At 39.5% G+C, this 22493-nt stretch overlaps 4 protein-coding genes across 5 annotated transcripts; all 4 read left to right on the forward strand.

The window, feature by feature from the left end:
* On the forward strand, nt 1–1352 carry LOC103477849 (apolipoprotein A-I-like). Its single transcript, XM_008431170.1, has 4 exons — nt 1–60; nt 143–194; nt 305–455; nt 541–1352. The coding sequence occupies exons 2-4, from the start codon at nt 155–157 to the stop codon at nt 1115–1117; spliced, it is 768 nt and encodes a 255-aa protein (XP_008429392.1). The 5' UTR covers nt 1–60; nt 143–154; the 3' UTR covers nt 1118–1352.
* Nucleotides 1353–6495: 5143 nt separating this feature from the next.
* On the forward strand, nt 6496–8353 carry apoeb (apolipoprotein Eb). Its single transcript, XM_008431169.1, has 5 exons — nt 6496–6537; nt 6666–6731; nt 6816–6969; nt 7049–7336; nt 7423–8353. The coding sequence occupies exons 2-5, from the start codon at nt 6689–6691 to the stop codon at nt 7733–7735; spliced, it is 798 nt and encodes a 265-aa protein (XP_008429391.1). The 5' UTR covers nt 6496–6537; nt 6666–6688; the 3' UTR covers nt 7736–8353.
* A 5754-nt stretch (nt 8354–14107) lies between these two features.
* Nucleotides 14108–15155, forward strand: apoc1 (apolipoprotein C-I). The gene is made up of 4 exons (XM_008431168.1): nt 14108–14197; nt 14468–14536; nt 14639–14771; nt 14851–15155. Exons 2-4 carry the CDS (start codon nt 14482–14484, stop codon nt 14912–14914), a joined length of 252 nt encoding a protein of 83 aa, XP_008429390.1. The 5' UTR covers nt 14108–14197; nt 14468–14481; the 3' UTR covers nt 14915–15155.
* Nucleotides 15156–20583: 5428 nt separating this feature from the next.
* On the forward strand, nt 20584–22105 carry apoa2 (apolipoprotein A-II). Of its 2 annotated transcripts, XM_008431166.2 has the most exons (5): nt 20584–20614; nt 20705–20878; nt 20973–21017; nt 21231–21441; nt 21632–22105. In XM_008431166.2, the coding sequence occupies exons 1-5, from the start codon at nt 20599–20601 to the stop codon at nt 21786–21788; spliced, it is 603 nt and encodes a 200-aa protein (XP_008429388.1). In that variant the 5' UTR covers nt 20584–20598; the 3' UTR covers nt 21789–22105. The 2 variants fall into 2 exon arrangements, with proteins under 2 accessions (XP_008429388.1, XP_008429389.1); XM_008431167.2 differs by lacking the exon at nt 20584–20614 and having other exon boundaries at nt 20673–20805.
* The last annotated feature ends 388 nt before the right edge of the window (nt 22106–22493 follow it).

The raw sequence follows: 22493 nt of genomic DNA on the forward strand, positions 1-22493 counted from the left end.
GCTTCATCACTTCGGCACCAGCACAACTGAGCGGATTTACAGACACTCTTGTAAACTCAGGTAAGAGAGGAAACGGAGGAAGCTCTTAAGTTTACTGAAGGAAAATGCTTTTGTGACTTATTTTTTTTTGGTTTTGTTGTAGCTTCAAAGAGCCATGAAGGTCCTTGCTGTGCTCGTCCTGGCCGTTTTCACCGGTAAGTAAGCTGGGGGAAAATCAAAATGAAGCGTAAAGTCTTGTTAATTACTGAATTGTACCTTCAGACAGCTGCCGTAGTTTCAAGTTATCCTTCTGTCCGTCCAACAGGCTGCAATGCCAACCTCTTCTACGCTGACGCTCCCAAGCCTCAGCTGGAAGTAATGACTGATGCTTTCTGGGACTATGTCGGCAAAGCCACCCAGACAGCTGATGACACCCTTCAGATGATCAGAAAGACCCAGTTTGGCCAGGATATCAGGTATGACATACACCACCACATAAAGCATGGCTTTTATTTAGCTTTTGCAGAGTGTAAACTCACTGTCTCCTGTCACTTTGTTCAGTGCCCGTATCACCGACGGCGCTGAAGCAGCCAGCCAGTATGCAGTCACCCTGCAGGAGCAGCTCCCACCCAGAGCCCAGGAACTGATCACCAGAGTCACCCAAGAGGCAGAAGATCTGAGAGAACGCTTGAACACCGACCTGAACAACGCCCGGGAGAAGCTGGAGCCCTACACTGAGAACCTGAAGGTCCAGATCAGGGAGAGAGTGGAGCAGCTGAAGCAGGAGCTGGCCCCCTACACCGAGAGTTTGGATACTGAGACCCTGAGGACCACCGTCATCCAGAAAAGCGAGGAGCTGAAGGCTCAGCTGGAGCAGAGTGTGCAGGAGCTGCAGACTCACCTGGGGCCCTACACCGACGACCTGAAGCAGAAGGTTGACCAGCACCTGGAAGACTTCAAGCAGAGAGTCGCTCCCGTGACCGAGAGAGTCCAGGATCAGCTCACACAGAGAGCCCAGCAGGTGAAGGAAATGGCTGCCCCATACGTAGACAACCTGAGGGAGAGGCTGGACCCCTACGCCCAGGACCTCCAGACTCGTCTCACCTCCCTCTATGAATCCTACGTCAAGACCAACTAAGTCAAACTCCAGCTGACTCTGAACCAAAAGAAACTGCATCAAATAAAACAGAATTTTCTCCCGGATGCCAGAAACATGGCAATGCAACTTTAATTGACCTGTTTGGAAAAGCTACAGTTGTTAGTTCATGTAACGTTGTCAGAAAAGTGATACATAACAAATGCATGTTGGTCTGTGACCACAAGGTGTCCGCTCCCTAATTTATGAAAATAAAACAAAAGCAAAAGAAACTTGAGATCCCTGTGTATTTTATTTTTTATGAAATGGGCTGAAGTTTAAAATTTCTTTGTAATATTTCATTTTCCAGCCTCTGGAAAATGACCTTTGAACAAAAACACAGAATATGTTTAAAGATGTTAAAAAATAAACAAAATGAAAACAACAGCAGTTGTTGCATTTATACACAAGCAAAGAAGAAATATTCTGTAAAAATCACGTTTAAAGTTGAAACCTTTTATCAAGATCAGCTGCTAACGACTGGAGTCTTACGGGAAAAGAAATGTAAAGAAAACCTTTATATTTAATTCTTATTTAATGATGGTTACTTAATTATCATGTTCCATTATAGGGAAGGGTTTTGAAAGAACATCGATGTGTGACGTGTATTAGACGGTTTATTGCATACAACTCTTCCTAATTACTAGTTTTCCTGTCAATATGAGCTGTGAATTAGTGCTGCTCCTCCAAAGTTACCATGGTCCTTTTGCCAATATTTTTGCCAGGCACTGTAGGTGCTGCAGCGGCAAAGAGTTGCGAGTTTCAGACAGGCACATTCAAAACAGACCATCTGAGTGAATTTAGTAAAGTAGCTATAGATTTCATGCAATATATTTTTTTTTATCAAAACCTTTTTTATTATTAAAGAATTTGTAACTAAAGCAGGGTAAGGAGAATGAGGTCCTAGCATAAAATAAAGTGTTCAGTCTAGTCATTGACACGTTAAATCCTGAATTAAACCCTGTTTTAACACCTAAAAAATGGTCAAATTTTATAAAATAACAACACACCTTGTCTTTAACACCGGACATCAGTGATACATAAAGACATTAATGAATACTGAGAAAGAATTGAGTAACACGCCGTTTTTATGTTTTCCTTACAAAAGCTCCCCCCCAACACCCTCCTCCACGCCCTCGTACGATTCTCTTGTGGAGGGCATGTTCAAATGTGTTTTCACCTGCAAGTCTGGATGTTCGTAAACACATCCTGATCCTTCTTTGTTTTTTTTTGTTCTAAATCACTTCTCTTTTCGTGCCTCCAAACCTTCAGCAAGATTACTCCCACGCTGACTTACCCAGTGGCAAACAACATTCCTCTGTTCTGCCCCCAGCTGCTACAGGACCTAAAAACACTGTTAACCCTCCGCAGACTGAACTAGAAATAAGACTTTACATTTTAACCCAAATAACACTTGTTTGGAAACCCAGGTTATGGGGTTTTTGTTTCAGCCAATTTTAGGCAGCATTGACATTCCGCATTAGTCTTTTTAAGATGCTCCTTTAGGTTGAAAACCTAACCAGGAGGCACACAGTTGGGTTCTGGGTCACACACATTAATGCATGGACACAGTAAGAATGTGGAAGAAGGTGCTTTGTTAAAATGAAACCAAAATCCATGTTTTGGCTTGTATTTAAAACATAATGTTTGTTGGAAATCTCACTGCAAAGCTCTATTGAACACACCAACCTCATGCAGAATTAGATTGTGTGGACGCTTTTCTCCAGCCGGGACAAGAAACTGGTTAAAGTTGATGGGAAGAAGGATGTAGCTAAATGGATGGCAAATAAATTCTTAGGCTTCAGCAGATCAAAGCATATTCATGAGTTTGAACATCCCAATCAAAGTTCAGACCAGATCCAATCAAAAATGTTCTGCAAGGCTTATAAATTAATGTTTACAGATGTTCATCTTCTAATTTGACTTAACTTGACCTATTTTGCAAAGAATGTGTAAAACATTGTGTGCAAAGTTGGTAGACAGACAAAGCCTAAAAGACTTGCTATAACTGCACTCAAAAACTCAAGATTTTCTTTCTAAAAATGTTTAAAAATCATGATTCTCCTTTTGTTTTATCATTATGTGCTATTTTGAGTTGGTCTATCAAATAAGACAACAAGTAAAATAAAGTTGCAGGTTTTAATGACATAAAATGAAAAAAAGAGAGATATGATAAAAATAAAGAAATGGGGTGAGATAAAGCATATAACCTCTTACTTTTAATGTTTCTTATTTGATTAGTGGAAACAAAGGAGGCAAATCATTCCCACTTTTCATCCCTGCATCTTTCAGGGGAGTACATATATATCTGAAAAGGGACAGAAGACTTTTTATAAATACCTTAGCACTAACTTGAAGAAACATCTTCCTTCATCTTGCACCAAGATGCATATCCAAATAAATGCAACTGTGCACATATTATATGGTGTTTTTCCACTTCAGTCTTGTTGATTACATATTCCTCCTGACATTAGCTGAGCTCAAAACAATGACAAACTCAGCAATTTCTAACATTTGATTTCCTTCTACTCCCATCAGCTGATACCTCTGAGTCAGAATCAGATGGTAAGAAGTTTTTTGAGTTCATTTTTGCCATATCAAACAAAGCAAACGCATAAAGAAGACTTTGACAATGTGTGCACCTTCCTGTGCAGAAATCAAAACATGTTCAGCTACATTAAAGTGAACATGTTCTTCTAATTAACCTGTGATAACCTTACTGACACATCCAAACAAGTTGCCTTTTGTTCAGTGATTAAAGTCCCATCAGCCAAAAACCACATTCATTGGGGTTACGTTCGTTCAGTGCTCTGCCTGCCGACCCCTGACATCAGACGTTTGGTGTTTTCGTTGAGCAAAAGAAGAAGCATCTGCAGATTGCAGATTGGATGACTCTGTCAGATTTTCACTGTATTACCTCATATGTCTTCTTGAATCTGTCCCTTTCACTTCCCTTTCTGTACTGCCTTTTGTCCTGAAAGCCCCTGAAAAACAAAAACTGAGCACTCAACCCTAAATGATCTGCGTGAGTAAACTCTGACTTCTTTGTGTGTGTTGTGTGCTAGAGGTAGCACATTCCATCAGCACAATACAGACACCAAATTTATTTGATTTTTTTTGTGTTGCAGCAGGTTTTGACTGTAAGAACTTTTCTCAGAAAACGTTGTCTGATTCTGGTGCTATTGTTAACACATTCAATGTGTTCCAAAGAGATTAAAAACAAGATCTTTCAATGCGTTCTCTTTCTGGAATAGGCTGGTTATCGTCATGATTTCTGTGTGACACAACTCCTCATTCCAAACCCTCATTAATCATTATTGTGTTGGAACATTCGGATCAAAGGGCTTTAGTTATGTTTACTGTTATCACATTTCAAGGAAAGCCAATAAGTTTTCTTATTAGAAACAAGCCAGGCAATTTATTACACTTAACCAATCACTGGATAGTTAAAGTGACGTCACTCAGTTATCACACGGTCCTGTTATCGTGGCCTCGCACCAATTACCTGCACAACATTTTCAAACTTTGCTCCTATGTAAATTGGGTGTCTGTGAAAATAACACTAAACGGAAACTTAAAAATCTAACAACATTGCGGTCAAGTTCTAAAGGGCAAAGATGTTTAAACGTGGCCACATAGGCAGTCTGGGTTCCACAGACCTAAAACCATTTATTGCTTCTCTGATTATGAAGTTATGACTGCAAAGCACCACAGATTAACTTGGTTTCTCTTTCACAATGTTCAACAGATCACTTCAGCTATGCATTAAAGATTTTATTCTTTGTTTATGGATTTTGAGTCTTTTCTTGTTCCACTTGTATCTGGCAGCAAAAGCAACAACAATGTTGTAAGGCTCTAATTAGAGCGGTAAAATAATATACTTGTCTGACTGAAAGACCAAGCGTGTCTATAATCAAAGTAACAACACAGTCCATGACACATTTGTGCAGCAACACAAATATTTACTGCGTAGCAAGTTGTAATAAGTACTTTCTTTAACCACAAACCTCTATTTACTTTGCAATTTGCTTTTCTTTCACACTCTTTGACGTAAAGCCGATTTCATAGCATTTATTTTATTCCATGGCATCCACACTTAATGTTCCCTGATTTACCCATTCTAATCCGTTTTTTGCACCATGGGATTTTCATCCCACAAGCCTACACATGCACATCATGCCATCAGGACATCCTATTTGTTTGAGAATCACATATCTACTGTTTGAAACATGAGACTGGCATAAAAAGGGAGCTATTTGTGATGGAGGTGGCTGGGTAATCTCTTTGTGGCGATAAATGCTAATGCAGGTCATTTGAATTAAAATGTGGATGTGAAAAGCTGCTTTACATCCTGGTGTTAGACGATGCTTTTGGTTGAGAACTGATTTGTCAACAATCAGAGTAACACAAACCTGCAAAAAAGAGCAGCAAATAAAGTGTTGAGACTGACTCTCTGGGTAAAATGTAGAGACATACAAATATAAAAACTATAAATAATGTTTGTGCAAAACAAGAAAAAAACAAACTTAGATATTTTTTAAAACTTAGATCACTCTGTTTTTTTCAGCTCATGAATGCCAAAAAGGTGCATCTTAATTCTTTTTCAGCTTTTCATGTTTTTTACATTTTACATAACAATTACGTTAGATTTATTTGACTGAATTATTCACTGTACAACAAATGCAGCTAACATTTCACTTCAGCTGTAAATATGTAAGTAATTATACACAAATCTTTATTTGCTGTTTGATTTACCACTCTTAGACAATGAATTTCAAATGTCTATTTCATCACTCTAACTTGTGTTTATTCCTATTTTTCCAAAATACTCAATAAAATAAAAAGGGCTGGCAATTTCTGGACACAACCTGGGGGATTTTCCCCCTGTATCCAGCTCTGGTTGCGCCCCTGATTTCTAAACCTTTACAATCATTCTTGTTACATGTTACTGTAACAAAATAATCTACCTTCTGGGATTAATACCGTATCTCTCGCTGTACTCTAATCTGTCTTGTCAACTTTATGAGGACAAAATGCGACGCAGAAAATTCCGCCGCAGAAAGAATGAATCACCCCGCTGCAGGTTTTAACTTTCACCTTGTTGCTTTCGTGTCAGAGCCACGCAGCGCGGTCAGCGCCTCTAACCAGCCATGCAAACTGCTGAGAACTTCGGACGCCGTGTCGGTGGTGGCACGCTGCGTGCAAGGACACGCGGATCTGTGCCGACAAATCACCATCACGCCATGAACGCACGCGCGAGCGAGAGCGTGAGCAATCACTCACCCCATCAACCCCCTCATCCTCCTCCTCCTCCTCCTCCTCCTCTCACCCCACCCGTTCCACGCGGAACAGCAGCGGCACCCTGGGACTATAAAAACCCTCCGCCACAATCCTGGGAGCACGAAGGAAGCTCAACCTCTCAGGTGAGTGATGCAATAAACTAATAAAAAATACTTAAATGGCTGTTCGCCTTGATCTGATTCTGAATTGTTGAATTTAGCTGCTGCTTTTTCCAGTTTCTGACTTTCTTTACTTCTTATTTATATTCCAGGTGTATCTTTCTGTTCAGCAACCATGAAGGCTGTAGCTCTGATCCTGGCTCTGGCAGTCATCACTGGTAGATTTTGTGTTGCTTTGCCACATAACACACAATGCAATTTTTTTTCTAATTATTAATGCGTTGTGTTTATATCCACTGTAGGCTGCAATGGCCGTGTTGTGCGACAGGCTGAGACCTCCATGATCCGCGTGGAGAACAGCGTGGAACGATTCCTGCAGTACATCATAGACCTGAACCAACAAGCCGATGGAGTCCTGGAGAACCTCAAAGTCCCTGAGCTCAGCAAGAACTTGGAGTGAGTGATGTCTTCTGATTGCATGTTCCTCTCTGCCATTGGGACCAAAGCATTCTGATGTTTGGTCTGATTTCTCCAGAACTCTCATCACTGAGACCATGAGTGAGCTTACAACATACAGAGACGGCATCCACAGCAGGCTGGCCACCTACACCGCAGGTTCCCCAGGCCAGATCCCTGAGGATCTCCAGCTTCTGGCTAACAGACTGCAGAAAGACATGACAGATGCCAAGGAGCGCAGCACTGAGTACCTGAACGAGCTCCAGACCATGGTTGAGGCGAACACAGATGACGTCCGCGGCCGCATCACCGCCTACACAACAAAGCTGAGGAAGCGCCTGACCAAAGACACTGAAGACATCAAAGAGTAAGTTGGGTTTTGGCAATCTGCCTGAATAAAGCTTTCACTCGTGTGTAACCTAAACGTTCCCCTCTTTTCTTTCTCTCCCTAAGCACCGTGACCACCTACATGAGTGAGATCCAGTCCCGCACCAACCAGAACCTAGACACCGTGAAGGAGAACGTTGAGCCCTACGTGGAGCAGGCCAGAGAGAGCGCCGCTCAGAAGCTGAGGGACATCTCCACCCTCCTGGAGACCCAGGCTCAGACCATCAAGACCCAGCTGGAAAGCAGCATGAAGGAGCTGAGCACCTCCATGGACAGCAAGCTGGAGGAGCTAACGGAGCTGCTCTCCCCGTACGCCACCCAGGTCCGCGAGCACCTCGAGAATGTCATGCAGAAGGTCAAGGAGACCGCCACTGAATAAAGAAAAGTGGTTATTGAGGTTGTAAATGATATCAGAGGAAGGAATGAAGATGGAAGTTACTGATGATGTATATTTCTTTTGCTCTTATGTTCAGGATAGAGGGGTTTAAACAGAGGGAAGGGAGATCATCTCCTTTCTGTATTTTCTTTACACTCCCTTTATGCAAGTATCTCAGTCACCAAGAGTATATCTTCCAGAAAAGAGCAATTTTTTTAATGTTACTTTTTCTACTTTACTACTGTTTATCCTCATTAGTTTTGCATTCAAAGTTTTTTTTTCCTGATTTTTCTTTTTACATTTTGTTGCTGGGTTTGGATGCAACACACACAACTGTCTTTCATTTCAATAAATGCACTGAATAAATGATGGATTCATATACAGCAAGGCGTCTGCTAATTCCTTTGCACATGGGCAGAACTGCTAAAATCTAACTCTGTTATTGCTGTACTTCATAGAAGAGTGGACAATAAACTGACTTCATGCATAGCTGACAGTCTTTTTGCAACAACTTCCTACGAAAGCATTCTTTGTTATTTTTTCATGATGTAAGCCCACAATGCTGCTCTCTGTCAGTGTAACCTCCAAGTTTGAGTGAATAAAGAATTCAGAAAAGATGTTTTTCACTTGCATGGCTTGTTTCTCTCATTAAACATTCAAGACTGATGCATTATTTAAAATGACATAGATCCAGTTACACTCTCACTTCAGAGGAGTGTTCAATGTCCTCACTTTCAAAGTATTTTGACTATAAAATGAAGCAAGCTCAACTGTTTGTTTTCTCAGTTTGTGGTGACTGAATTAACTTTAATGCAATCAAACAAATACTTTTTTTCCTGGATGAATGTTTCATTTCAGAGTTCAATAAGGACCTTCCAAAAAAATGAATCACCACATCTTAGCCAACCTCTTGCTCAACATTTGCCGCAGGATAAAATGATACGAGATATGTATTACCATCTTCACATAAAATACAAGAATAAATACATAAGAATGGATTCTGTCAAGGAATTGTTCAAATAAAAGTTCAAAAAAAAAAATAAAATAAAATACAAGAATAAAGCCCAAAATGAAGGCTTTTCTTCTCTACTGTTCTGTTTCTGCATCTAATCACAAATCAACTGTATTACCACTAAGTGCCACCCCTGCATCCTCAAGCCAACTTTTTTGTGTCCAGTTCAGACTTGTTCATATTTGCTTTCAGATTCCTTTCTCTCAATCCCAGCAGGTATTTGGGAACAAGCTGTGCCATTTACAGTGACATTGTACCAGTTCCAGCTTCATCTGGACTTATGCAGGCTTGAACAGATGTGCCACTCAGATCAACAAACGCACAGACCTCATGCATGTCCCCGTTCATTTTTGGGATGAGATCGATGGCTGCATGTCATGCCATTTCACATTTCCGTTAAGTTTCTGTGCCTGAACAGGATCATTTGTTACATAAGAGGATGTGTTGAGAAAGTCTTGGCACATATTCAAGCCTTTTTATTGGCTTCGGCTGTGCTGAATGCATATAACATCAAAATAAGCATTTGCACCTGCTGAGTTTGATAACCTCTTTATGTCTGTCAAACTCAGCAGGGCTTTTCCTTTGAAGTTCAGAGCAGAGGCCAGTAGGGGACACCATTCACCCCCTTCACTGACCAACATCCGTCCTCTCACCCCCCTGTGTACGGATCCATGCTGCACAAACTTGCAGCTGTGTTTTCTTAGTTGGAGAGTTAGATAAACTATATGCCTCATGAAAAAAAAAAAACGTGAAAATGAGACTTCATGAAAGGGAAATACTTGATTTATAAGACTGAAATGAAAGCATTGTGTCTGACTTTTGCATAAATTTCCAAACATGGTTCCAGCAAATTGCCTTAAAATATCCAGAGTGGGAATTTACATTATCTGGCAAACAGTTTTCAATGTTTTGCATATATTTGGACTCTTTTATTATGACACTCCTTAGAAAAAAATAACACAAAAAAAACCCGAGTTCCTTTTCAAAGCTGTTTTCAAAGTTGTTCAAATACTAAACAGTTTGTCTGTGTGTAATTTAACCAGGATGTTTTCACACCTGATAGTCAGGTACACTACTAAGTGTGAAAACTATCAGGACAAGATTGAGGACCAAACACATTTGTTTCATTTTCAGCTGGTGCCGTTCGCCTTTACACTGCACTGTCAAACGAACCGAACCCTTTGAAAAACGTGATCCCCCTGCCTTTGCTTGTGGCAGCGTTGTACCAAGAACCACTGAAGGTAGTGAGACGAAAACCTCTGAAGAAAACAATGAGCTAAACTTTCTTCTTCACAAAATGCAAAGTAAAATATGAAATAACATCAGAAAATAGCGATTGTAACATTTCTCTTGTAGTTGGTAAAACCATTTCTTCTGCTAGCGCTAGACCAGGGGTCTCAAACTCCAGTCCTCAAGGGCCGCTGTCCCGAAACTTTTAGATGTGCCTCTGCTGCACCACACATTAATAAAATAATTAGGTCATTAGCAAGGCGCTGGAGAACTTATCTACACAAGAAGGAGGTAATTAAGCCATTTCATTCCAGTGTTTTGTAGCTGTGGCACATCTGAAAACTGCAGGACAGTGGGCCTTGAGGACTGGAGTTTGACACTTGTGCTCTAGACTTACATGCTTGTTTCGGTTGTATTTACCCAGAACTCTGTGCACTTTCATCCACTTCCTGCTTTTGAAGTGGTCTATGGTCCCCTTAGCATTCACATATGCATTCAAATCACTTCAACCAAGAAGTAGGCATACCAGAGTTAGCTTTTTTGATCTGCATCAGAGTTTGATAGCTCAATCACACCTAGCCAAATGAACGACAAATTCAAGGCAAACAAACTGGAGTTAAATTAAAGCAGACTAAACATGGCTGGTGTGAATGCACCCTAAATCTGTTCTGTGAAGGCCTCAGAGACCAAAGAACGTAGCAAATAAGACAAGGAAAAAGTTGTTGAGAAATTTGTAAAACAATAATAATCCAAGCACTGGACATCTCACAGAGCAGTGTAAGATCAATCTCCCATAAAATTATGGTACACAAGACAAGATCTGGTGGAAGAATCTATTTGCAGGACAGCTATTACACACACTTTAAAAATCTGGACAATATCCCAATAGTTTGGGATATTGCAGATTCCTTTCTGCAATATCAAATATCAACTTTGAACCTTTATTGCACAATCTCGTACCTACCAAGACTTTGCCTTCAACCTAAAATAAGAAGGTAGGCAAGAATATCATAAATCAGAGCCTTGATAAGTCTGCAGTAGGGCCAGAGGTCTCTGGTGCAGGTTGGAGGCTCTATCAACATGATTTCCAGCTTATTGTGCAAGAGTGGTGAGATTGTTGAGATGTTGCAAAAATCTAAAACAAACATGGGGAAGGAGGTACTTTGGCCAGAAGGGGCACATTTAAACCTTTAGGTCCAAACACAACATCTGATGTGTGGAGGAAAACTAACACCATCATCTTAAACACTCCAAAGTGAACCATCTCAGTGGCAGTGTAACGGAGACACTTTTCTTTATGAGGGACTTCGAAGCTGGTCAGAAATAATGGGAACATGGAGGGAGTTAAATGCAGGGCAACTAAAATATCTGTTAGAGGTTGTGAAAGACTTGAAACAGGGTACAAGTTCATTCTCCAGATGGACAGTGACCCGGGACAGGCAGCGACAAGTGGAATGGTCCAGACCAAATCATATCCAGATATTAGACTGTGTCAGACCGAATTTCAATTGAGATTCTGTGACCTAAAAATTGATGGTGCATCCAATATGACTGGGATCAGTCTGCATAGATTGCTTTTATTTACGATAAAAAGTTGTTCTTAAAAAGTATACATTGATTTATCACTTTTTATATTTTTATCAAAAGTTTTGAAACCAGTTATCTTCTGGTTTGCAATAATGCACAATTTTTTTGTGTGTCAGATAAAAATACTCCCCGAAAATATTATGGACATTGACAAAGTGTGAAAAGTTTCGAGGTTCAGAATACTTTTGCGGGATGCTTTTGTGAATAGGACACAGAACTTTTGAAGTTCAGAACTTCAAAAGTTCTGTGTGCTGTTACACATGAGCAATTTGTATTTGTACTGTATCAAAATTAATAAGGGAAACTGCTGACATAACACTACAAACTTTGGACAGATTTAGAAAAAGTGGATTTCTTTCTAAGAAAAATCATTTCACAAGATCATGAAAAACATGTTTACAGTTTCTTTCTGTGTGAAGGGGCACTTTGTTCAAAGTGAAAGAATGACTAACACAATGAGCAGCTGTTTATCACTCATGAAATCACTCTCTTTAGGGAAGCTGTGTGTATTTTCTGGCAGATAGAGTGAAACTCCTAGAGTAAGCTGCCAGTTGTTTTGAGGATTACTCATGAAAGGTAAAAACAGGAAAACCACAATAGGTCTGCTTGTTCAGCACTTCTGCTCAGTCTGTTCCTATAGTGTGTCTGCACTTTGAGAACTGCCCAGCAACAATCTGGAAAAGAAAACAGCACAAAATAAGCAGGTGGTAACTAGCCCATGACTGCTAGTAACCTCTCCTAAAACATCCCCATGGTGCTATTGCCTCCTTTTGAAATCTCTTTCTTCGCTTCGTTTTTCAGTGCTCTTTAGTGCTGGCACACAACAATGGCCTCCACGGGGGCCTGGGTAAAACGCAAAAACAGGCCTTTCTTAAGCTCATTATTGCAAATTAGAAGCACAGTAGACGTCCTCTTTAACACCCGATGCCTCCTACAATTATTCAAGAGGGGCTCGTATGCACGCAAGGTCAGGACTCATACTTTAACCTAATTGGCCTCTTCTGAACAAAAGACGAGAATTTGGGGTTTCAGGACCCTAATCGTAATGTCAATGCCTAAATTGTGGGCTTTACATCGCAACAATAGGACTGCCTGGTTGCAGTGATTAGCAATAGAATGACCATTGTCGCCAAAGTCAAGATTGTGCATTTGATTTGCCATGTATAATAAAAAGCTTTAATTGTGGGTTACTGCAGTGCGTCGACTGTCCGTCTCTTTGACGTCACAAGCTGACTGGAAAACTGAGTTGCATGTGGTTCTGTCTTGGTCATTTCCTTTTTTAAAAAAAAGGAAGATGTGCATGAACCAGACAGTGAGTGTTGCAATGACATTTCTAATTCGAGAGGCAAATGAAAAACTACCAAAGCAACAAAAAATAGGTTCTGGGTCATCTTGCCCCTTCATCAATTTATAAGCCCATTTCATAGATATATGTAACAATTTAGACACTTAAAACTTCATATCCATGAGACAAAATTTGCTTTCATGTACTAAATAAATTATGGAGATAAATGGACATAGAAAATACCCAAACATCACAGGTAATTTTATTTAGCTGTTTTATTTAGCATTTGATATAGTCTAATTTGCTGGATTTTTGTATAGATGCTACTTGAAAAGGATAATTTCACAAACACAAGCCTGACGATTGATCACAAAATTGCCAAATGTGCCAAAAGCAAGCACTAAATGCATTCTGGTCTCCTTTGTTTATGGTGCGGTTCAGTTTTTACTGCCTGATGTCACCACACACAGGTCTACCACAGCAACTGCAACATTTTTTGAATGGCTGCCGGCCTTTCTAGATGTTTGGAGGTTTGTAATGAAAGGACAAATACTAAGTTAGTTTCGAAATAACTATTTTTACTTGGATGGACATCGCCTTAAAACCTTTGAGTTTATACTTTGAGTTGATTCCAATCTGCATGTGTAAAACAAACTTTTCTGTGTAGAGCACCAAGGTTGGCTCTATCACAGGGACCCAGGTCCTCTTAAATTGAGCTGTGTATTTAAACAATCTCTCATATTAAAAAGAATCACTCTTGGAATCAGCATGGGTGCATAAAAGACACAAACAGTGACATTGTGTAATATAACATTAAACCATTTAAGTCCAGTTGCCTTCCAACACACTCTTGTCAAGTTATTACGTGGAGTTTTCTTTGACACAGAGTTAACTGTGGGCAACTATCCAGGTCCAAAGTAGCTCACACATAGCTCATGTCTGTTTTTCTGTCAGCAGTGAACTCTGTCCGTCTGCATCACCTGCCTGCTTATCTGTTCAAACCACGTTTTTGCTGATGGATCAGATGAAAATTTCACTCCCTTTTCTTCTCGTTCTCCCTTTAATCACAAGACATTGTTTGTGATTTAAGTTCATCATTTCATCAATATGCACCAGTTGTGCAACATTTTATTTACAGTAGGCCTGTTTCGCCTGTGAGCTTTTTTAATGCAATTATATGAGTGCAGATCAATGAAATGGGCAGGGATTCCTCAAGGCCATCGCGTCTACGTGTTGACCTAAATCTGGTGTTTTGCATAACACTCCTGAAACGGGGAAGGCTTATAAAAAGCAGGGACACTCTGACCATCCAAGACACACCATTTTTTTTCTGCGCAGAGACGGAAAAGAGGTATGATTTACACTTTATCACTTAAAAAATTACGTTTTTGTAACTTTGTGCTGAAAAAACAATAAGTAAATAAGAAGGTAAGGAAAAAAAAAAAAATACTGAACCTTTTGTTTTTTGGAAAGTTCTGCACTTCTTTGAAGGCAAAACTTTAATTGTATATTAAATAATGTGCTTGCTGGAGAAAAACAATCTATTTCAATGTTTTTCAAAGAACATCTATGCTTGCAATTTAATGCCAATTCATAGCATTTTTCTGCTTTCTATCCTTAGGAAAAGAAGTCAAGATGAGACTGTATCTTGCAGCTGCCGTGCTGTTGCTGGCTCTTGTCGCATACACAGGTGCTTCTTAGTGTTTTCATACAGAAAAGTCTTGCATGTTTCTTTCTGCTATCATCTTGTATGAAGATTCTCATTGTCATTGTTGCTTTCACTGACTTTCAGAGGCTCAGGATGACTTTGCAGAAAGGTTCTCAAACTTTGGGGATCAGCTCACAGAGTTCGGCAAGAATGTAGCTGAAAAAGCCAAGACCCATTATGACACCATTTCGACCAGTGAATTTGCAGTGAGCACCAGGTAGACCGATACACATAAAATGTGTGTAAGTTCTTTCTTTTTAAGTGCATGACTCAAATTTCATTTTGAACCTTCACAGGAATTGGTTCACAGAGCAGTTCCAGAAGATTAAGACCAAGGTAAATGAAATGGCCAGTCAATGACCTGCCCTCTGTTCCCAACGCCCACGCTGACAGATGACTTGCTTCTACACCATCTCAAGGCTGAAGTCACGATGCTCAACAAAATGGATGAAAACTAACCTATTTCTGCCAATTTATAGCCTGTGATCTTTTTTTTGGGAAAACTGTGTAAAAGTGCAATAAAACACATGGAATGGAATAAAATGTTCTGTTATATCATTATATTTCTGTACAAATAAAGTGAGAACTTCTAAACAAACAACAAGGCCCTTGTGGATTTTGTTTCTTCAGATTTAGCTGAATGATCAAGAGCAGACAGAACAATCTGAGCTATCCAAGACGCCTGATAACAAAAGTCCAGATGATGTCAGCAAACAAATGACACTTTGAACTAAAATAAGCAGATTGGTTGCTTCTGCATTGCTGCAGTGAAATATATAAAAAAAGAAAAGAGACATTTAAAGAATTTAGTTTTTAAAAAACTTAGTTCTAAGAAGAGAAGGAGACAAATATAAAAAACAAAAAAGACTTGATAGGATGATAAAAGACAGTGATCAAATATTTTCTCTCAGAGCTGAAGATTTTGTTGATAATCACTCAGTGTGAATTCTCCGGAGGAAAGACAACGTTTCTGAATTTGTGAAAGAAAGCCGTATTCTAATTCTGACATACTGATGTCCATTCGCATTTTGCCATTGGCCACTGGAAAATAAGCAAATTCAAATACATTTTTTTCAACTACATGCAAAACGATACAGGTACAAACACCCAGAGTGTATCATCCCCACCATGAAATGCATTTTTTCAGCAGGACAGCAACATAGTCAAAGATCATGGGCAGATGGATTGGGGAGCAGGTTGGGTGGGGGGAGTCACCTTCCAGTAGCTACCCCCATCATACAGATAAAGTTACAACTGAATAGTTTAGACCAATAACTGTGGCTCTCAGGATTCACTGTCCTGCATGTTTCAGGTGTTTCCTTGCTGCAAACTAATGCAGTTCTTAATGGCATGCTGAGAATGTTACTTGAATCATGTGTGGTGGAGAACAAAGACTCTCAAAACCCACTGGATCCTTAAGACTGAAAGCCACTGGTTCAGACTAAGCTGTGTGTTACAGCTGTAAGTCTAAGTCTAAATTTAATTGAAAATATGTACCACCAAGATGGTCCCCGCTGTGCTTCAAGTCTAGCAATAAATAATGCACCACATACTGCCATATCCAACACCTCTCATATCAAACATGTCTAATAGATAACGGTTTATTTCTGTCGGTTGTCAGGACCAAAGGGCAAACGCCAACATGGTAGCTTTTTGGGCATTTCATAATGCCCCTGGTATAAAGTCACTGTTTATGATCTGTTAATAATTCACCAGTTATCCAGGTTCAATGAAATCTTTTTCGCTGAAGAGAACAGTGACAGAGGTCAGCCGCTTCTACACAAAGGCCACAGGTTTCTGTCACATGGCGCCGACCTCCACAACTGCGGTTTCTTTAAGATTGCAAAGTCAGCTTGGTGAAAAAGCTTTTAACCGACATGTTTGGGATTTTATTCTTGCGTCGTTGCTTCGTGAAGGTTTTTGTTTGAAAATTTCTAGTTCTATCCAGCATCTCTCTTCCCTGATCTGAAGGGATGCTGGGCCTAATGATGGAGTCCCAGGTGAAAGGGTTTAAATTCTTAATTGGGCTACATGGCTGAGATACTAGATTTTTAAGTATTCTGGTCTACTAGAAAATAACATTTCAGACAGAGTTGCTTCCATTTAGAACAAGTGAGGTGAAAAGCCCATGTATCTACCAAAAACTCAAATCAATATGAGGTGGACTCTGGCCCCTGAATGATCTTTTTGTACCCGTCTTAACTAAAACACGTATCTCTTCTTTGGAGACTTTGCCTGGTTTGTACACATTTCAGCACTCGCCAAATGGGGTGAGATATGCAAGCCAAAGGGCGCATCGACAGCTAACGCAGGCCCTAAAGAAGATGGCAGCAGTTCAGAACCCGTGATTTTACAAAAGACGCATTTTGCAAATCTTTGCTGACACAACAATCTGCAATGTAATATAACTGCACAAAATGAACACAAAATGTGATACTTGAAAGATTAAACTAGACAGTTCCAAAAGTATTTTGAGTTTTAAGCTTTTTAAATCCCCAGAACTGGCAGCTACTTCAAATGTCTTTGTATTGCACGTGTTTGTAGTCTTTGCTTTTAAGAGGGAACAAACAGTAGGAATCAGATTGGAAAATAAACCCACTCACTGGATCAGGTTCAGACATGTTGCTTTGCTGTCACTCTGTGATTTGGCAATAAAATATTGAAGCAGAGAAAAAAAGGAAAACAAGCTCAGGATCAATGATCGTGCGGTAAGGACCAATGTTCGCACTCTTGCACCAACCTAAATCAAATACAGCAGCCTGATAAGATTTGACTCGCTTAATTTCTGTTGATGAAAGACGGGAAAAATGGTAAAAACTGCTTTTTTTTTGGTAATTGTGTTAGTAGTAATGCAAACACCTGAGACATGTAAAAACTTATTTTGTTGTTGAACCAGTCAGTAAAAGTTACTGTGATGTTCTGATGGTTTTAGCAGAAGACAAACTGACACCTGGATGTGTTTCTCTTTTTTTTTTTCAGCACTTGCGACTTCAGACAATCTTCCTTCTCTTGTTTCTCCTGCAAGGTACAACTTAAAAAATAAATCACACAAAATTCTCATTATCAATGTTTTTCATTTGTGACATTGAGTTTGAGTTGATTTACTTCACTTGCATTGGTTTACCTGCAGCATGGAAGCCGACTTCGGCACAGACAGTGGCTGCCCCTGAGCAACCAGACTCCAGAGGAATGCTGGAGAGGCTGGCATACAGAGCTGGGTGATTTACTGATGTTTTTGCTTGTTTTAATTTGTGGAGGAAACATGGAGCACTTAACTCACAAAAGAATATAAATCTTATTTTTGAGTGGTTCAGTTTAAATCACAGTGGCTTGAAAATATATATTTTGTTACAGATTTCTTCTGCTTTTGTGACTCTTAAATGTTTCAGATCCATATACTAATTTTACAAATCACACCAGAATAACACGCACACGCACGCACACACACACACACACACACGCACACACACACACGCACACACACACGCACACACACACACGCACACACACACACACGCACGCACACGCACGCACACACACGCACACACACACACCCACACACAAAAATGATTTTAAATGACAAATTAATTTATTAAGTAAAAATAATCAAATCAAAATGGTCCAATTGTGAAAAACTAAATCTAAATCCTAATAACTGGTTATACAACCCTTGACCTCAAAAACTGCCTTCAAATATTTCTGATCAATAGCATGAGCCTTTTAGGTTACAGTGGAAGAATATTTGGCTTATCGTTCTTTGAAAATCTGTTTTAATTGGGGAGAGTTTTGAAAAATGGGTGGCTTTTAAAGCCACAGTATCTCAATCAGATTTAATTCTGGACTTTGACTAGGCCAGTTCATTTTGTTTTGTTGCTGTAGCCATGTAGAGGCAGATATGGTGGTGTCCTTTGTCATTTATCAATCTTATTTGATCTGGACATCCTTTTTTGTGCTCTTAGAGTAATCTTGGTAGGCTGCCCACTCCTCAGTAGATTTTCCCCTTTATTTCTGGATTTCGACCCTTTGACAACCTTTCTGGATTGAAAGAATCAGTGGCTTTATTTAACTCCTGTGTGTTTGTTTTTGAAGTTAGTTTTTTTTTTAGATCTTGCTGACTACTTATCAAGATGTAAAAAAATAAGGTTGTAGTTAAGAGGTTTTCTGATTCTGCAAGTTTGATAGTAACCAGGTCCAAACGCGCCTGGTGAAGTTGAACTAGGATGCCCAGTTAATCACAGCTGACTTATGTTTAATAATGGGTGGCAGGTGTTACATAGAACCAAATTGCTTGCAATGATTTTGTCTTTGCATAAATTAAATTTTTATTTGTGTAGTCTTTAATTTTCACTCATTTATCTTTGTCCAATATCAGTTTCTTTATCTGAGTGTGACAAAAAAAAGAAAAAAATGGAAAAAACAAATACTTTGGGGTTCTAGCTAAATTTTGACAAACTATTAAATAATCTTTATTGTTATATTTCTGTGTGCATTTAAAAATGTGCATTTTGATCTGTGTACAGGCAAGCCAAAGCTAAAATCCAGTCCATTGGAGAAACCGTGCTTGGCTTCGCTAGCGCTTATTATGAGGACCACATCCAACCAGTGGCTGGAGGCTATGTTGAGTGGGCCTCTAAAATAAGAAGTTCGTTGTGGGAGAAGTTTCAGAAAGCCGCTGACAACGACATGCCGCCTACTCATCAACCACCTGAAAATTAGCTAAATAGAAAAACTAATTGCTTTATTATCAGTTTTTACTTTTGCTACTTTACTTTCAATTTCCTGCTGTTTTCCCAACTTTTCATGACTGTAAAGACTGATGGCATAATCAAATAAAACTTAATTAAAACAACTTTGCCTCTTAAGTGAACTCTATTGTGGGAGATTGGAGAAAGCGGTGAATTTAAATGACTTAATGGGATTTTATTTGACCTAAATGATACGTAATTGTGAAGCAGAAGGAAATGATACACAAGTTTAACAAAATAAATAAAATCAAATAGTACAATTTCATTAATTTTCTTCTACTCCAAACTAAAAGCAAGTGCAGACTGCAAAAAGAAGTCCACTTCTGTGCAATTTCATTTCAGCATAAATGACTTGGACTCAAAATATACTGTAATGTCAAAGCAACAACATAGTGTCTGAAGAAGAGTGGCAGACTTCAAAAGTATAACTGATGGAGAGAACTGAAACTTTGAGTTACTGAATCTCAGCCAGGGAAGTAACTTAGAGAGTTCCTGTAACACAGAAAGGAACAAAACCCCTACTTTTGGTTTCTTCAAGATTCCACTGAAATAAAATAAAAAAGCTTACCTACTGTAAGATACTGACTGCACACAGCTGCTCTATTAAACTGTTTTGATATCAAAACACACAAAATTCTCATTATCAATGTTTTTCATTTGTGACATTAAGTTTGAGTTGATTTACTTCACTTGCATTGGTTTACCTGCAGCATGGAAGCCGACTTCGGCACAGACAGTGGCTGCCCCTGAGCAACCAGACTCCAGAGGAATGCTGGAGAGGCTGGCATACAGTTTTGATATCAAAACAGTTTAAGGAATCAATTTATTTGCTAATAGATGGTGAGTGACTGAGTCTTACTCAGACAGTCATGCAAATGCTAGAAAGAACGCAAGAAGAGGTAAAAAGTAAAAAAAATAAAGAAAAGTAATCACGAACACATCACATATCACCTTCCAAGCTGTTTGTTTTAAATTAACAGGATCAAAGGTGAAGTCTTTGGGTTTAACACAATTTGTCCAGACAGGTCAGGAATGACAGACCACTTTTACTACCGAACTGACAGACTTGCTGACTGGAAAATGCTGATCTAATCAGCATTATCTTCTTTCACCGAAGGTAATGGGCCAATTTAAAGATTTCTGCTTGTTTTTGTCCCACCAAGCACCAGCTTTTTTTTCTAAAGAAACAATTTCTTCAGTATCAGGAGCGCTCCCTTTGCTTTTTACCATCTGAATGCAGATAAACGTACATCTCAGAAACATTGCACAACCACAATTCCACATGCGCCCCAGACAGCCATGTACACTGGACTTTGTAGGTGGATGCCTTCGAGTGTGTGTGTGTGTGTTTGCATGAGCGGATACAAGCGTGTGTGTAATATCACCAGATGACGTTTGTTTGCAGTCCCCCCTATATCATCTCGTCCAGATGTGAGCTGTGGTTTACAGACAACTCGCCTCCAGAGAAGACTGTCACGTCTTGGATCTGTACATCCAGCAACCACAGTAGGTGCTCAGCTCTTGTTAACGAGCGCAACTCTGACTTCTTTGAAGAATATTTCACTTTTGCCCAAAAGAAGTGAGCAAAACTTTTCAGAAAATATATATTTGTATCTTTTTATTTGTTTAAAGGTTTGCATGTTTTTGTTTTTTTTGTCTCTCTCTTGTTTCAGAGATGAACACAAAATTGATCCTCGCACTTGTCTTCGCTCTTCAGGGTAAGGCAACATGCAAACTCCATCTGAATAATTATGCATGAAGTTGATGAAAAGTAAAACTACAGACGTTCCCTGATACTGCCGTGGCATGCTGAAAACGTTGCTTTGCAAGATTTATGCACAGAAACATTGAAACGTTTCTTTGAACAATTTGGGATTTACTTCTTTTATTCGTTGTCAAATCATAGTTCAACTCTTTTTGCTTTATTTTAGTCTCCATGAGCCTGAGTCAGGTTCCTGCACCAAGCCAGGAACTTGTCGACAAGTATGAGAGCCTGAAAGCTACATTCTACAGGAGACTGGTCAATGCTTATGGCAAGCTGCAGGGTACCGTTGGACAGAATGAGCAAGCACAGACCACCAGGGAGTTCATCGAGTCTCTGAGAGACAAGCCTGAACTGCAAGCAGTTGCCAAAGTTGCAAGGTCAGTGGTCTCTAACAGTTTCCATTTGAATGTCTTGATGTCTAATTTTTTTTGTGCTCAGTTCAACCATTATTTGTTGTTAATCAGAAGCATCTGTTAACTTTTGCTGACAACAGCACATAAAAGTTTTTCTAGGTGACACGTTTCAATAAGTACACTTTTTTTATTATTATTATTATTATTCCTGCAGTGGTCTGGGCTCAGAAGCAGCTCCAGTGGTGGACAGAGCTCGTGCATCTCTGCTCGGTTTGTACGAACAATACCTGCGCCCCCATGTCGGAAACGGCTTGAGCGAAGCCATCGACCAGATCAAGGTCTACCTGGATCAATACATGCCCGCTGAGTAATACAATAACAATAACAATAATTCAAAAAGAACCAGCTAAAGCGGAAGTGCGTGTCAGATGCCTGTAATAGATGATAGCTGATAGAATTACACCGGTTTAGCCTGAGAAGAGCAATACTCAATGCAAACACGATTCTTTTGCCTGTTTCTAAATCAATGTCTTCGCCAGATTATGCAGAGTTACAAGCATGGCAAACATGTCACCATGTGTGCAAGTTCTGCATGTGCAGTATTATATGTTTGATACACTAACAGTGTCTGTGTGACTGTGTACGTATGCGTGTGCGTGTTCAATAAAACGTACTGAAAACTATGAAACGTGTCCAGAAATCCCTTCATTAAAGAATCACTTCCACAGAAACAATGATGCAGATTTATTTTGTTACATTAATTTGGTTACCACCTAAAGATCATCCATAGTCATGTTGCATTATGGGAATTTTTATCAGTACTCACTTGAGTTTAGCTAATGAATTCCTATTTAACAAAAATGAGTATCTTTTCCTGCATTTTAAATGTAAGCATGATGCAATAATTGTTAGCTGGACGACACTCCAGCAAGAAAATGTGCGTATTTATTTTGCACTCAGAACATTTTGAGTTTTTGTCTCTCAAAACAAAACAAAAACTTCTGAGCCTCCAATTTATAAGATCACATAAATATTACAAGTGACTGCTTAAAAGCTGCATGTGCTGATCAAGCACT

This window comes from Poecilia reticulata, linkage group LG16 (assembly GCF_000633615.1).
Source record: "Poecilia reticulata strain Guanapo linkage group LG16, Guppy_female_1.0+MT, whole genome shotgun sequence".
NCBI classification, from domain to species: Eukaryota; Metazoa; Chordata; class Actinopteri; order Cyprinodontiformes; family Poeciliidae; genus Poecilia; species Poecilia reticulata.

Excerpts from the sequence above, each read along its gene's own strand:
- LOC103477849 (XM_008431170.1), top strand. The coding sequence starts at position 155 with ATGAAGGTCCTTGCTGTGCTCGTCCTGGCCGTTTTCACCG. Across the intron at positions 195-304 it reads CGTCCTGGCCGTTTTCACCG|GCTGCAATGCCAACCTCTTC; the intron begins GTAAGTAAGCTG and ends TCCGTCCAACAG. Across the intron at positions 456-540 it reads CAGTTTGGCCAGGATATCAG|TGCCCGTATCACCGACGGCG; the intron begins GTATGACATACA and ends CACTTTGTTCAG.
- apoeb (XM_008431169.1), top strand. The coding sequence starts at position 6,689 with ATGAAGGCTGTAGCTCTGATCCTGGCTCTGGCAGTCATCACTG. Across the intron at positions 6,732-6,815 it reads GGCTCTGGCAGTCATCACTG|GCTGCAATGGCCGTGTTGTG; the intron begins GTAGATTTTGTG and ends TATCCACTGTAG. Across the intron at positions 6,970-7,048 it reads GAGCTCAGCAAGAACTTGGA|AACTCTCATCACTGAGACCA; the intron begins GTGAGTGATGTC and ends TGATTTCTCCAG.
- apoc1 (XM_008431168.1), top strand. The coding sequence starts at position 14,482 with ATGAGACTGTATCTTGCAGCTGCCGTGCTGTTGCTGGCTCTTGTCGCA. Across the intron at positions 14,537-14,638 it reads GGCTCTTGTCGCATACACAG|AGGCTCAGGATGACTTTGCA; the intron begins GTGCTTCTTAGT and ends ACTGACTTTCAG. Across the intron at positions 14,772-14,850 it reads GAATTTGCAGTGAGCACCAG|GAATTGGTTCACAGAGCAGT; the intron begins GTAGACCGATAC and ends GAACCTTCACAG.
- apoa2 (XM_008431166.2), top strand. Across the intron at positions 20,879-20,972 it reads TTCACTTTTGCCCAAAAGAA|AGATGAACACAAAATTGATC; the intron begins GTGAGCAAAACT and ends CTCTTGTTTCAG. Across the intron at positions 21,018-21,230 it reads ACTTGTCTTCGCTCTTCAGG|TCTCCATGAGCCTGAGTCAG; the intron begins GTAAGGCAACAT and ends GCTTTATTTTAG.